Source organism: Pieris brassicae, chromosome 4 (genome assembly GCF_905147105.1).
Source record: "Pieris brassicae chromosome 4, ilPieBrab1.1, whole genome shotgun sequence".
Lineage (NCBI taxonomy): Eukaryota > Metazoa > Arthropoda > Insecta > Lepidoptera > Pieridae > Pieris > Pieris brassicae.
Window position 1 is genome coordinate 9,933,390 of NC_059668.1, and position 15,887 is coordinate 9,949,276.

The 15,887-nt window shown below is 31.8% G+C and overlaps 1 protein-coding gene across 5 annotated transcripts in view; it reads right to left on the reverse strand.

The window, feature by feature from the left end:
• Positions 1–15,887, reverse strand: part of LOC123708709 — a 342,062-nt gene that overhangs the window by 154,750 nt on the left and 171,425 nt on the right. Inside the window, exons 1-2 of one of the 5 annotated variants that reach the window (XM_045659555.1) lie at positions 5,709–5,874; positions 1,793–1,980 (exon numbers count right to left, since the gene is read on the reverse strand). The exons of the other annotated variants lie outside the window; for them this stretch is intronic. Coding sequence (XP_045515511.1) covers positions 1,793–1,846 — 54 coding nt within the window. The 5' untranslated portion in view covers positions 1,847–1,980; positions 5,709–5,874. Of the gene's footprint in view, positions 1–1,792; positions 1,981–5,708; positions 5,875–15,887 lie in introns of those variants that run through there. 5 annotated transcript variants of the gene reach the window in all.

The following is a 15,887-nucleotide window of genomic DNA, read 5'->3' on the forward strand; positions in this document are numbered from 1 at the left end:
TTTCTGATTGGTGCACAGCTGGGGTTCGAACGTACAATCTCAGGGATGAGAGTCGCACGCTGAAGCCATTAGGCCAACACTGCTTTTAAATTGATAGTAATAATATTATAATTTAAATAAATATGGCTTATTATTTTTAATCTAAGACCCTGATCGTTTGGGCCCCGTTACACTGTAATTTTACAAAGTGTAGTGTGAACATTTATATAGGAAGTTCCGTAAATTGGATGCATATCAAAATTAATGATAGATCTGAACATGTTATTAAATTGATATATTTATTGAGTAAAATGGATTTCATTAATATTATGAATAATAGACGTTGCAATCGTATGAAATCTATAAATTTGAAGATAATATGTTACGAATTTAATGTACAATGTATTGAAGAATATCCTATAGTATTGTTACTGGCACACACACACAGGAGTAGATTATTATATCAACACTGTAAACACTGTAATAATAACAAATGAATAACCAACAATTTAAATAATGTACATTTTAAGTATTAGATCGACTTAATTATTATGTTTGTATAATAATATTTTTTACTCTCGAATAAAAATACGTGCAAATTTAGTGTAAAATTGGAAAAATTCAAACTACCGAACACTCCCCTAGCAGATGTAACTTGTGAAATATTTTTTGCCATCCATCGCAATTTAATAACAAAATGGCAGGAATAGCATTGTTGCCAGATCTCGCTAACTGAGTTATGGCGTAATGGTTAGGGATAAAGCTGGCTACATATATTTTGACATTGTTTTGAGGTTAGGCTACTGTTTGTTAAATTCTTACATTTTTTTGTTTCTTTATTGAAATTCTTTTACGAGTGATATAGGAAATGTGGCCTGAAAGATGAATATTTGCTTTTATTAAAAAGATGAAAAAAAAATGATAAGTTTTATTAGCTTACATCAAAAGGTTTGTAATTTTGAACGTTATGAATGAGAGTATTTTCGTTTTTGTGAATACAACTATCAAATTTAAGAATCCATTTTTCTTATCGGCTGCTTTGCAATCCCATGTTCTCACACATCCCTTGAATGGAGAACGCAGCAATTACGTTGTATGTTGTAACCGTGTATGAACCGCAAAGCGAGATGTTTTTCTTGACAAATAACTTTGATTTACAAGCTGCCTCGCACAAATACTGGTTTAATGGCATATGTGGAGGAAACTCGTGCAATAAACAGAGATTTATAGCTAACAAGGTGCTTTTGAAATCAACAAGGGATTTTTATAATATAATATAATAATACATTAAAAATATTTAGAATATCAGCGGATTTCTTTAAACTGTGCAAACTAAACGTGGTCTGCTCAAAATACTAATACCTTTACAATAAAAGCATAAATCTTTTAGTAAAAAAAATATAAAACATAGTTTTAAAATATCGATGCTAGATAATTGAAAATAAAGCAAAGCTCGTAAGAAGCCAATCATTGAGCTTTTTAAACCCAATACTTTTCACATTTAAAGCAAAAGAATTACTCGAAAATAATACGAACATATTTTCTACTTACGAGAGGAAAATGCTCTTTCATAAGTTATGTTCTATAAAAAACATTAAATCGTTATTTCTTAATGAGAATAGTCTTAGTACATGGATTGTAACTGCTGTTTGTCATATCTCAATATACCAGATCATCAATCAATATCTCTAGTTAGCATTTTATACATATAGTATGTCTAGGGCATTTTCCTCTTTAAAAAATCTTGATAAATTCATGCCTCGTTCGATGACCTGAAAATCGAACGTCTTCAAGCTTATAGCACAATACTAACATGATTGACACCGGAGACTCTGGTCTTGTTCAATTTAGATAGGTTGGTGCCCATCCGTAGCCATCAATGCCGAACCACCCTTAATACAAATGTATAGAGTTCAAAATCACTTGTTTGGCACAATGTTCTTACACTAACACAAACTTAATTTACTGAACACGGGTTTAGTCTTTAATGTCACTTGATAGCTGAAAAAAAATATAAATTAAATAAATAAATATTGTACAATAATCTTTATTGTATGACTACTAATATAATATATGTATATGAATATTGTATTATGGTAACTATATATTCTATTTAAAATTTAAACCGATTCGAAGCCATTAATAACAAAAATATATAATAACGATAATAATGATAGTAATTATTCTATTACAATGAATGAAATTCTGTAATAATCTTAGTAGTAATAAGGTAAAATGAAATAATTGTATCATTTGTATTCATGTCTATGATAATAAAAGCATTTTGTTTTTGAAAAATAAGGTCATAAAGAAGTTTCACTTCTAACGTGTGTAAACTAGTACACGCACACATTTTATAATTTATGTAACAAAAACGGGCAAGCGGGCAGGAGGCTCATCTGATGTAAAGTGATACCGCTGCCCGTAGACACTCATAATGCTAGAGGGATTGTAAGTGCGTTACAGGCCCGATGTTATAGATATTGTAGTTATTAAATATAACAGGTAAAATCGTGCCCAGCAAGTAATCGATAAAAATCCCACTTCGGTAAATTTAGTTTATTTAATTGCATGAGATAAAAATATCAATATATAATATAGACTTTAGACGGGAAAGTTATTGCTGTTTTATATAAATCAATAATAAAGTTACAGTTAAACACCTAAACTTGTGACCAAATCTAATAAAAAGCTTAAACGTGCAAAAAGGGCGTGGCCATAGATGTGAATTGTTTTAATTTATTGTAATTGAGTAGAAATTTTACGTCCCGAGGCAAATAATTACAAAGTTTGTCATCAAAGAATCGATTCTACATATCATATACTATAATATTGTTACATTCCGGTACAAGACTAAATTTTAATGTATGTAATATGTACTGAACTGGTTTAGGTATTAAACATAGCAGTTGTTATGCAATAAAAGCTGTTTTGTGTATATTTACACAATCATACCAAAAAGGGCACACGATGGTTCATTCATGCGCCCACGTCTGCGCGTGGGCATACTTGTATGTGAATCAGTAACTGTATCAATACAGCCATCATTAAAGTTAAAATCTTTATTATCTGATTACTCTTAAAATAGCTTTTCAGTCTTTGAAATTATATCTTTCTTAAATTTTCATTTAATGTTTTGCAAACCTTTATTTTCTATCCAGGCTGGAGATTTTTTTAATTTGGAAATACCGTACATCAGGGATAATGTCGAATTATAATTGTGACATTATTTTTGTAATCAGGCATAGTTTTTGAGTTCTTTTACTATAAATATATCCTCGAAAAATATAGACGGAATAATTATTTTAAAGAATTATGTGTGTCTTTAAGTTTGTTCTTCAAATGTATTATTTCCACCAGTAAGTTTTGGTTGATGTTGTCTTAATTTACCAAAGAAACAACTGTCTTTTACTTTACATATGTAAAAGATATTTACAATAATCTCAACAAACAGTTATATTTTAAAATATATAATTAAAACAATTTTATATTTAGTAAATAACTTCTATGTATTACTCAGTGTTTCTATTCATTTTATCTCTATCTACTCTCTATTTATTTTATCTTAAATGTTTAAAAAAATGTACTTGCTGTATTTTTATGTGACTATAGAGAATTGTCTTCTGATTCTTGCGTGCTCTGAACCTTTAACTATTATAATATACAATTAATTAATAAGTATTATTTGTATTTTTATTATAAATTCTCTCATGTAAGGAAATGTTGTAATCTTCTTAATGAGAAATAATCTTAAACGGTAGTAATAAAAACAGTCCCTGCTAACAAAGTAAGTCCTGTCTTTTGCCGCATTACGAGTCCCTAACCAATAGAGTTAAATCTTATTACTCAGAACTAATTGCTAAACGAATTAATATCGATTTACATGCGGCGTAGTTGTATAATAAATAAGAAATATTAATTAACATATCTCTCTACAAGCAAGAGGTGTCTAGTGACTCACTATCAAATTATCAGATACAGCCTTACTTCTAATATAATGAATAGTTAGTGTATGTGTAGTATATATATATATATATATATATATATATATATATATATATATATATATATATATATATATATATATATATACTACACTACTACACCTACTATATATATATTTTGTAATTGTAATTTTAAATCCTAGATAATAAAAATTTCAATATAAGTCGATAGAACTTTCCGATAAAATTAAAATGATTATTTATTTAAAGATAAGAAGAACTGATTTTGGATTTTTTTAGAATAATAACTTGACCTTCATACTCGTAGTAATAAGGTAACTACTATGATATTGCATTGTAATTAATGTTTGTATATTCTGGTGAAAAATTATAAATACTAACATATTCGACTATTTAAAATTTGTTTTGCAATTTATCGACGGCTCCAATTTGATCTAAAGAAAATAACTACAATTTTAGCAATGATTTTGAAATGTTTACTATGTAAACGTAACATGAATTATTGTTTATTATTCTGTGTACATTTCGCATGACTAAGCTGTGGTATGAAAACAGTTACTTTATTAATTTAATATCGACGTCGTGAATTTTTTGGTAAAACAGCATTTTTAAGCAATTTTCGAGGCGGTATTCCACCAGCTCGCCAATGGTTACAGTATGGGTTAAGTTATAAGTATATATATATATATATATATATATATATATATATACTACACTACTACACCTACTATATATATATTTTGTAATTGTAATTTTAAATCCTAGATAATAAAAATTTCAATATAAGTCGATAGAACTTTCCGATAAAATTAAAATGATTATTTATTTAAAGATAAGAAGAACTGATTTTGGATTTTTTTAGAATAATAACTTGACCTTCATACTCGTAGTAATAAGGTAACTACTATGATATTGCATTGTAATTAATGTTTGTATATTCTGGTGAAAAATTATAAATACTAACATATTCGACTATTTAAAATTTGTTTTGCAATTTATCGACGGCTCCAATTTGATCTAAAGAAAATAACTACAATTTTAGCAATGATTTTGAAATGTTTACTATGTAAACGTAACATGAATTATTGTTTATTATTCTGTGTACATTTCGCATGACTAAGCTGTGGTATGAAAACAGTTACTTTATTAATTTAATATCGACGTCGTGAATTTTTTGGTAAAACAGCATTTTTAAGCAATTTTCGAGGCGGTATTCCACCAGCTCGCCAATGGTTACAGTATGGGTTAAGTTATTAAGAGTCGTGTTATATTTGAAGTACATTAATTTCTCTACTCTTATTGAACGTAAAAATTATAATATGAATTGTTATGCAGTGCAGTCGATCAATAGCTAACTTTAAATGTGTAAAACGAAGGGTTGCAACCCTCCAAGGTATGTCATGATAAGCTTCGGTTAATATTGCGGGATTGTCTGCTATAAGCCGTTGCTTAACGAAAAAAAGTTAAAGATACCTGTCTAGAAATAGTACCTAACGTATACATTATATTAATTTCATATATTAGTGGAAGGTTTCATTTTTATTTTAAAATATACGGGATTTCTATAATTTATGACAATATGTGATATTTATAATTTTAGTATGAATTTGAAACTAGCCCATTACTCGTATTAAAACAGAACACATTTAATTGACGTTCCGGCCCACGCTTTTAATTGCCGTAGATAATTAAGCTGTAACTAATTAGCTAGGCTTCCCTATACGACATATTTTTTATAAATAAAAAAAAACAAAAGAAAATCACCTTAAAAAACTGATACAAAATAATTTTTGCTCCTTTTAAGTCCGACTGTGAAAAACACGAGTACGTATAAAAATGCAACGTCACTAAAGGTCACTTGTTATCACTTATTGTAAATTGTTTTGTTTCCACACGCGATCAAGCCAGCACTGCTCCCGACACGCGTCCGTTCCACATGACGACAAACCTTACACTGAGTCTCCCTATTGGAGGGCCCTCGCCCTCTTTGTTGAGGGCTAAATTATTACGGTTTTGCGATAACATAATAGAACTGCGCACTAAATTATCGAAAGGATAACTTTTTTCGTTTAACTATGCTTAGCGTTATCAATGCTGGCTTTATCAATATGTCCCAGAGTTAGTGTCTGTAAAGGCAGTGCTTGTTCTAAGTATAGAATCATTTGTATGTATACAAAAACACAAACATAAACTTCGGTATTCCCACAAGCATCCATTTACTAGCTTCGGCTCGCTCGTTATTACTATTACCTATATTATAATCTTTCTAATAGCCTTTTAATTTAGATACTTTTAGATTTAAACACGTTTCTATTTCAATATTTAGGTATCTGTGTGCCCATTTTTGGTAAAAGCCTCCAAGTCCCTGCCATGTATAGGATACAGGTGCTGTTTCTTTAATTTCTATCCACCTTCTAAGTTGTCTTCCTCTTTTTTGTTTCCTGTACCTTATGCACCAGTTTAGTACGTTTCCGTTTTGCCATTAAAAAGCATAGATCACTTTTAGTTTACAAATTTACCTAATTATATTAATGCAATAATTTATCTGTCACCTTATCTGTAATAAGGTGACAGATAAATTATACTTACTAGAAAATTTCAATACATTGAAACAATAATAGTAAAACAAAGTACTCAATTAAAGTTGATTAAAAACCAAACTCCTAATGGGCGAATGTAATAATTACTTCATGAATGAACACAAGATAATTAGAATGTAACAGCTGTGGACAAAATGCAGTGGACCAAAATAGATACGTCACTGGCGTAAACGTTTTCAATTAACGTAAATATTACACGCTGGTCTCGTCCTTACTACCCAGCAATAGAGGCGATACTCCTGTGAGTTTATGTATGTTTTAGGGAGCTTTCGGTGTATGTACCGTGAGACCACCGCGTTGCTCTTAAAACAAGAAGATCGGTTACATTTGTTCGTACTGTTTCGGATATAATTGGGTTTCAGCTAAATGGTTTAATTTACAATTTCGTAGTCATTTTTCTAACAGGTTAAATACAGTTTTTTTTGTCGATCTTAGATTAGTGGTCAACAATCGTTTAACTAATAGATTCATACAATTAATATTTGAAGAAAGACATGTAAGGAAACTGGTGAGTTACTTCGGTAAGTGTTAGTTCCGTATGTCAAAAACATTGTATATGACATAATCACGTTTCCAATGAGATCTTGTCGTCGTCTGGTATGTCTTTTCCACGACTCGAACCCTAACACGTTTATGCTTTACGCGGGTAAATCAATACCAATCATAAAGTTAATTCCTTAAAGCTACTTATAAACCCAAATCTCGTAGGATTATAAAGTGCCTACATTATCCTAATTCATTTGGATTCGAGGGATGACTAAAGATCTAATTTAAATTTATAATTAAAATTCAGTCGCTTAGACAATAGGCTTCCCCTGCCAAGTCTAGACCAGGTCGAACCAAGGTTATGCGAGCGTAAAGTGCAATGTCAGCGAATGCTCTAAAGATTTAATTAAATTACAGGCTTTTAGGAATATATACTAACACCCGGTACATATAGTAGTAATATATATTTAAAAACTGGTTGGTATCGACGACAGGTAGCAATTACGATTCGAATGTTGGATATAGAAACCTACTTAACATATTTTCAAGATTTTTCTCGAGTACCTTTTACCTGTTCTCAGACCTCAAGAAAATGCTCGCTGGACAGAAATTTTGCGCTCATGAAGAGATAATCGACGAAACTGAGATAGGCTTCAGTCAATTCGTTTGTATCGCAAAATTGTATGACGCTATAATCGTTGTACGTGGGTAACACTGAAAATGTTTAGAACTGGCCAGTTAGAAACATTGATAATGAAAACTTTTTTGGATTTCAATTTTAGAACTCTTTGGTAACCTAATATAGGACATTGCATTCATTTGTTATTTGTTTTTGTGACTTGGTGCCAAATCTAAAACTCTTGTTACACGTGAAAATGAAGCTAAGGCGAGAAAATTTTCGGTCAATGATTTATTATGACTTTCGTTGTGGGCATACTCAACAACAAAGCAATGATAGGCTACGATTAGCATTTCTTAATGAAGTCCCATCTCGTGCCACTATTTACATTTGGTTTAACGAGTTTAAGCGTGGACATAGCAATCCCAATGATGATTCGCGTGAGGGACGTCCTTTAACAGCGACTACTGAAGATAACATTAGTGCTGTGCGACGCATGATAGAGGAAGATAAGAGAGTGACCTATCAGCAGATACGGGCAAGCCTAGGCATTGGTATCAGTCAAGTTCAAAAAAATATGTATTTTTTTTCTATGTTAGCCTACGAAGCGAAGTGGACGACGAAAATTGGGAAAAAAATAAAATTGGGAGTAAATAATTATAATGCCTTCACAGTTATAACTAACAGTATATGTATATGGCTTGATAAAAAATGTTTTTTGAATTAACATTACACTCTTTAAATTTACGACGCATCAAAAACCGCTATCTAATGAGACTTTAATCTTGAGTAAACTCAGGTATCAGAACCCGACATCCGTCAGCGTATAAGATAAAACCTCGATTACGGAGGCTCATTACTTAGAGATGCGAAAAACTGTGACACGACAGTTGTGAGAAATAACTGCTATAAATAATTGTAGCATATGAAACAAAACTGTGAAAGAGTTCGATTTCATTATCCTAAGAATCAAGCAATTTTGATTTTATTTGAAGATCAAAATTTCACATCAGTTCAGAATATTCTGTTTATGAATATAATAATGTCTATTTCCGTTTTCATGAAAACTTCCTCTAAGTACACTAAGTTTTCTTTTCTCTTTTTTAAGTTCATAGCATCATGTCATATGGTGTTATTTTGTGGGGTAATGTAGCTGACTTTCAATCGATATTTGTAGTGCAAAAGCGGGCTATAAGAGCGATATGTGGGTTGGCCCCGCGGGAGTCGGTCCCAAGGAAGTTTAAGGAATTACATATTTTGCCTTTGGCAAGTCAATTATGAAAATATTTTTTGTGCGGAAAAATATAGATACATTTAAAAATAATAGTAGCTTCCATAATTATAGTACTATCAACTACAAAGCTGCATAAAACGAGAAATTCTTTCCAAGTCAATAGTATACGTTTTTTCAACAAAATCCCTAGTGAGATGCAAGTATTGTCAATAAATAAATTGAAAGCGTTCATTAAAGAGAGTAGTACTTACTAAGTATTATTATCATATAAATGAATATTTAAACGATTTAATTAGTATTACTATTATTTTCTTATGTAGCCAAGTTCATATTTCAAAGATCGTCATGCTTAAATGTCATTGCTTGTGGAGGCGTCCATGCGTGGGGTTCTCTTTTTCCCAAAAATATTGCAAAAATATTTGGCGATTAAAAAGAGTGGGGAGTTTATTGCCAGTTCTTCTCTTCCGTTCTACGCCCTTGATTTGAGAATTGGCAGTAAATGTAAAATTAGAAGCATTTAATGTATATTTCTTGCTCTAGGTATATTATACTTATAAAAAAAGTTTCATTATCCAAGTTAAGATAAATATATCACAGTGACAAAAGATAACGTCATACATCACTAGAGTTTTCCGGCATCCATCACTGGCTGACTTGGCTTAGGATAAATTGCCGGGGAATTTCGATGTCGAAATGATGGAAGAGAAATGATCTAGTTTCAGTAAGAGCTTTTGATACCTGTACACTATTTTAAATAATCGGCCTCATCCGTTAAAGTTTATCAATTAACCAATAGATTTTTTAGTATTATTGAATATATACGTCCAATATTGAATAAATGTAATTACATATTATATTGTTTTAATTAAAGATTTAAATAGGCACCTTGTTGACCCTAGAACTAGTGCTTTCCTCGCTCAACGAATAAGAATCGTAAGTTCCACTGAAGTATTTCCGATACAATTCTACTTAGGGTCCTTCAAGAAAAGAGCGTACTAATTCTTGAAAGGCCGGCAATGCACTTGCGAGCATTCTGGCAATGTGAATGTCCATGGGCCGCGGTATTACTTAACATCAGGTAACTCTCCCGCCCGTTTGCCTACTATTACATAAAAAAAATACGGCGAGGAAATGCTGCCTGCGTTAAAGGTGCACTTCCAAAGGTACCAAACTTTTTAAATTTTTTCTTTATAATATTTTATTATTACTAGTTAGATTAAGAAACTAGCTAGTGTAATACTTCACTATTGTGTTATTCCGATACCAAGTCATTAGAAAGCTGCATTAAACCTCTTATACGCCTCGACAAACAAATAGAAGTCAAAGATCGTTTTAAAATTCATAATGTTACTGTTGAAACCTAAGGAACATTTTAGTAATTTCATATATACGTAATATACATTCATACGTTACCAGAGGTGTACATAAAGTGGTATCAATTTACGAGGCGCTTGAAGCATGTCGCAGCGTGTCACTTGTCTTCCAGAATTGTGACATGCCCCCTACCATTTGTTCCACAGCGGTGTTGTATTATTTAGTACTGACTCGGTGTTCGTTTTAATTTATGCCCTCGAATGTAACACGTTAAATGGACAATCACTTATGACGTCCGCCGTTCGACGACTGAGAGTTTTTCAAGGAAATGTTTGCCGCGTACCACCACTATGTGGAACCAGCTGCCCACTGAAGTATCTCAGAACCAATTCGACTTAGGATCCTTCAAGAAAAGAGCGTACTAATTCTTAAAAACGAGTAAGGCTTTTGGCAATGGAAGTGTCCACGGGCGGCGTTATAACTTAAAATCAAATGAGCCTCCTTCCCGTTAGCCCTCCGTTCTATTTTTAAAAAAAAGTTAGAAAATGGATATACATGTGTGGACATGACATGACAACTTAAGAAGGCGCAGCGCTAACCAGATTCCTGCAACATCCTCACAATCGAGTAGCCCGCGACTTTTATCGAAGGTTCTTGTTTAGTTATACATTTTGTTTATATACTTATATAACAATTAATTGTTATGTATTGTTTCACGTATATGTGAACCAAGGCAGAGTAATTCACCCAGAATACAGGGCTGTCCCTAGTGTGTAGACCAGTGTCGGTAGTACCGTATAATAATAATAAGTAATCTTTATTTCTTCTCTCACAACAATTCATCAAATCAATAATTAAACTAAGATGATAACATTTGGAAGTGGATGTGAAAGACTGGTCTCTGTAACAGGAGACCTGAGTGACAGATACCCAGCCTCTCCACCACCAGACCGGAACACGTACAATCAGGTCATTGTCATAAGATACAATAGAAGAAAATAAGTAAGTGCTAAAAGAAAACATTGCAAACGGAGTCGTAATAATAAAAATAATAGTCTCATTTTTAAATAAAAAAATAAATGAATCAATCTTGCCTGAGGTCCTAGGGAAATGGGATTAGGAACCTCTTAAGTTTGGCGGTGCTTTAAGCATATATCCTAAGTAACAGAGGCTGGTAGTAACTACACTAATCTATAACTGTTAAGCATTACATTTTAGTTTCAAATTCACTTATTAAAATTAATTATCACCAAAATAACTGTAGTAGGGTCTCAACAGTTTCAAATATCCGTCGTAAAGTGTACAGAAATATTTCGGGGAAGGGAAATTCTCCTAACAATTATATATTTCATAAACAGAAATGTACATATTTACTTATATCTATTTCTGATAGAAGTTTTAGTCGAAATTATTATTCTGATTATTTATTGTTTTCTTTACTATATACTTTTTCATACAAATTTTCTAAAATTTTATACTTACACAGTTACTTTTTACTACTATTATTATTATTATTGCATTATTTTTTCTCTCTATTATTACTTCTAGTTTGAGGCGCAAACTAACTGTTGTCTCTGACAGAATGAGTAGCGCTATGGAACAGGTCTGCTCCATAGCATAATGTTAAACCAGGGCCAGTTATCCACAACACACACATTACACATTTAAAAGGTATCTTATTATTTTGTGTGTCTGTGTATATGTGTATTGTTTGTTGTTGAGAAATGTTAATCCATGTTTATATAAGAGTAAGTGAATCAACTATGTACTGAATTTAAAAACAAACCACACAGGAATTTTCGCTTTTGTTTAGTATGCTTCGAGGTCTCAAGAGTATTCTGTAAAAAATCATTAAAATTCAAAATCATTTATTAACATAGGTAACACAATGTACACTTATGAACGTCAATAAAATAAATATGAAATGCTTCTAGTTTTACATTTACTACCAGGTCAAAGGCGTAGAACGGAAGAGAAGATTTGGCAATAAACTCTCCGCCACTCTTTTTTATCGCCAAGTCTTTTGTTTTACACAACGTTTGTAAATTACTGCAACTATTAGACATTTCGTGACATCTTAAGTAATCAATAATAATAAAATAAATTAAAAAAAAAAAGATTTGTTCTCTATCAGCAGGAGGCATGGTGAAATAGGAGCACACACTTACAATCTCGTGGGAACAACATGCAAGTCGTAAAAGAGTGGTTTTTAGTCGTGGATTTTAATTCGTCATCTAAAGACTCCTACCATGTGCTTTTTGTAATATCGGTATCACTGCTTGCAACTACGAAGAACAGTTACATAGTATAGTATATATAATCGGTTCATATACAGGGAAATAATAATTCAGTACGATTTATCACTTTTTTATTATCTGTATCCGCTGTTGATCCGATGTAAAGATCCGAAAGTATACATTTCAAAACGATATCTAAAGGATTTAAAAGAGACATTGAAATTTAAATATGATTGAGATTACATAGTTTTCATAAATCGTTCTAAGAGAAAAATGATATTTATTTATTACTAGCTGTCCGTATCCATAACAATTAATGAACGTCGTGTTACATATAAGTTGAATTTAATTTATGATTTTATGAAAGTTATACAATGAATTCAAAATAAATACTAAGTTCACTAATTTATTAAAAAAGGACACAAAAAACCATAAAAAAGTAGATAAATCTGTGGCGCCACAAACTTTTTTAGGTCTCTTTTAGGTCAGGCAAGCCTTCCTCACGATGTTTTTCTTCACCGTTCGAGCGAATGTTAAATGCGCACATAGAAAGTCCATTGGTGCACTGCCGGGGATAGAACCTAAGACCTCAGAGATGAGAGTCCACTTTAGAGGATAGAGTTTACCGTATCGACGGGATGAACAATAAATGTTTGCCAGTTGGCCCATCAGCTATTTATTTATTTATTAAGAACGAAGCCAACACAAGTCGATATATACCATATAGATATTAAATGTGTTATTGTAGAAGCAATACAAAGAATAAATAATATACATCTATTGTGGAAAGAAACTGAATAAAAAGCAAGCGTCATATTAACAGTTGAGACAAAGAGCGTTCTAGTTTGTAAACGTTCCCGAGACATAATTTATCACTTGTTGTAATTAATAAAAGCCAATTAACAGACTTGAAATAATTTATATCTTGGTTCTTTGATTTTCTTTGTGTTACTACTCTTTAACATTCTCTTTAGTTCATTTTTAGACTAATTCGACTGCGAGTCCTTCACGAAAATTGTGTACCAATTCTAAAATGTGTCCATGGGCGGCAGTGTCACTTTTTTAAGAGTTGCGTGTTGTTCCTTCGAGAATATAAGTGCGTGCACCTATTTCTCCCTGCCTCCTGCTGATCGAGGACAAATCTTTGTTTTAATTTTTTTATTATTATTAATTACTTAAATTGTCATGGTTTAATGGTTGCAGATCCTTATAAACATTGTGTTAAAATGAGAGGCGGAGAGTTTATTACCAGTTCTCGTCCGTTCTACGCCTTTGATTTGAGACCTGGCAGTAAATGTAAAATTAGAAGCATTAAATAACTATTTATTTATTTATTTAAGTTTTCCACATCATACATAGTACTAAACCTACAGCATATTTTACAAAATCTTCCATTTTTTAATTTATTGATACCAAAATCAGAAGCAACCAACCTATTTTGTATGATAGTTTAGTCCAGTGATTTCGTTGGCATAAAAACTTCTTTTTTATAAAAATATCATCGGTAAAAAATAATTAAATTTAAGAAAGTTTACTGAATTTAAACGACAATATTTCTTCGTCAACAAAGAGACAAAAATGTTCAGAAATGTTTGGATTTCAGCTACAATAGAACAGTGCCATTTGAGTTTTCCCATGCATTATGAGTAAAAAGTTCAGAAGAACCAGACCAAAACCTGTTAGACAAAAACTTGACCAAGGGCGCTGCGGGAGCGTCTGGTACCCGGTTTCGAAACGTGTCTTTAAACTTTGATAAATTGCATTCTTTTCGTGTCGCTATTTGCGTAGTGCATTTTTACATTTTTATTTCATTGTAGTCTATACATTAAGTAAAAAACATGGCTTTTCGTAGCACCTCGTCGTCCATCCACAACTAAACGTTTTTAAAGCAGTTTTAGCAGCGCACCACCACTATGTGAAACCAGCTGCCCACTTAAGTATTTCCGAACCAATTAGACTTTAGGGTCCTTCATGAAAAGAGCGTACCGATTCTTAAAAGGCCGGCAACTCACCCGCGAGACCTCTAGCATTGAGTGTCCGTGGGCGGCGGTATTTACATCAGGTGAGTCTGTGAGAGTATGCAATTCAATTTATAATCTCAAGGGAATTTTCACGAATAAATAATAAATTAAGAATTTCCCAGTATTAACATTTCTAACATGTATTTTTTTACAATAAATACAAACCAATTTCAAATGTTGCTTGGTGTTTATATGAAAAATATTCACGAATTGCGTTTCACTTAAAACTGCATTAATCTTGTTCAAACTGTGATATACTAATCTCAATTATGTCTAGACAGGCTGAGAAGGGAATTCTAAACACAGACGGGCAACGCCCGGGTGCATTCTATACTTGAAAGGTTTTTAATAAAGTATCAATAGAATGTGTAATAATAATAATAATCGATACGTCTAAGCATTTAGCTGAGAGTCAAAGGCATGACGAGAATAAATTCCTTATACAATAAGCGATACTGTTCCTCATTTAAATATTGGTTAGTAGGAGGCCTGAGATCGTATGGGCAATTTTTCTGGTGCTCAAAAACTTTTGTCGAATATTATTATTTATTTCCAATTCGTTACATTTATAGAAAAACAAATAATATAATACAAAAAATTATAAGGGACACAATGAACGTCCTTATCGCAAGCAATCTCTTCCAGGGAATCTTTGTAAGAGAAAAAATCGAAAAATTATGGGTTAAAAAAAATAAAGAATCACCTACATAATATACACTTATAAAAAAAAATTAAAAGTTTGTTTATAAAATAAGAAGGCCATATAGTGAGAAATATCTTAAGATAAAAGATGTCTATAATCTCAAAGACAATATGGCAGATTTGAATGATTTTTTTATTATTAGAATGCCACAATATACCTAAGCAACATAGACCATCAAATATTAAAACACGTATCCAGCCGCGTGTAGCCAGGACAGGCCGCTAATTTTTTATACAATCTCTCAGGTCATATAATATTTAAACCGATATTTCTGAAACCGAAATCTTATTATGTGGTTTCTTATAAAATCGTAATTAATTCGTGAAAATATAAATCATTATTTCAAAAAAAGTGGAAGTTTATTTAATAAAAAATATCAGTAGCACTACAACCTGTTTAGGTCTGGACCTCAAATTTCAGTATCTTTTTGGCAGGCCGGTTTCCTTCACCGTTCGAGCGAATCTTAAATGCGCACATAGAAAGATATTCCATTGGTGCACAGCCCGGCGTCGAACCTACGATCTCAAGGATGAGAGTCAGACATTGAAGCCATTAGACCAAAAGTGCTTTATTTTATTAAAAGAAAAGTGGCCACGTTGTGTGGTAGTTCCATTGCAAAAGCAATTACATCACAATTATTCATTGTAACATAGTTCAACTGTAATCTACGAATTTAATATACATTTTATGATATTTGAGATCGAGTACAGAACACAGTATTCACTCAAA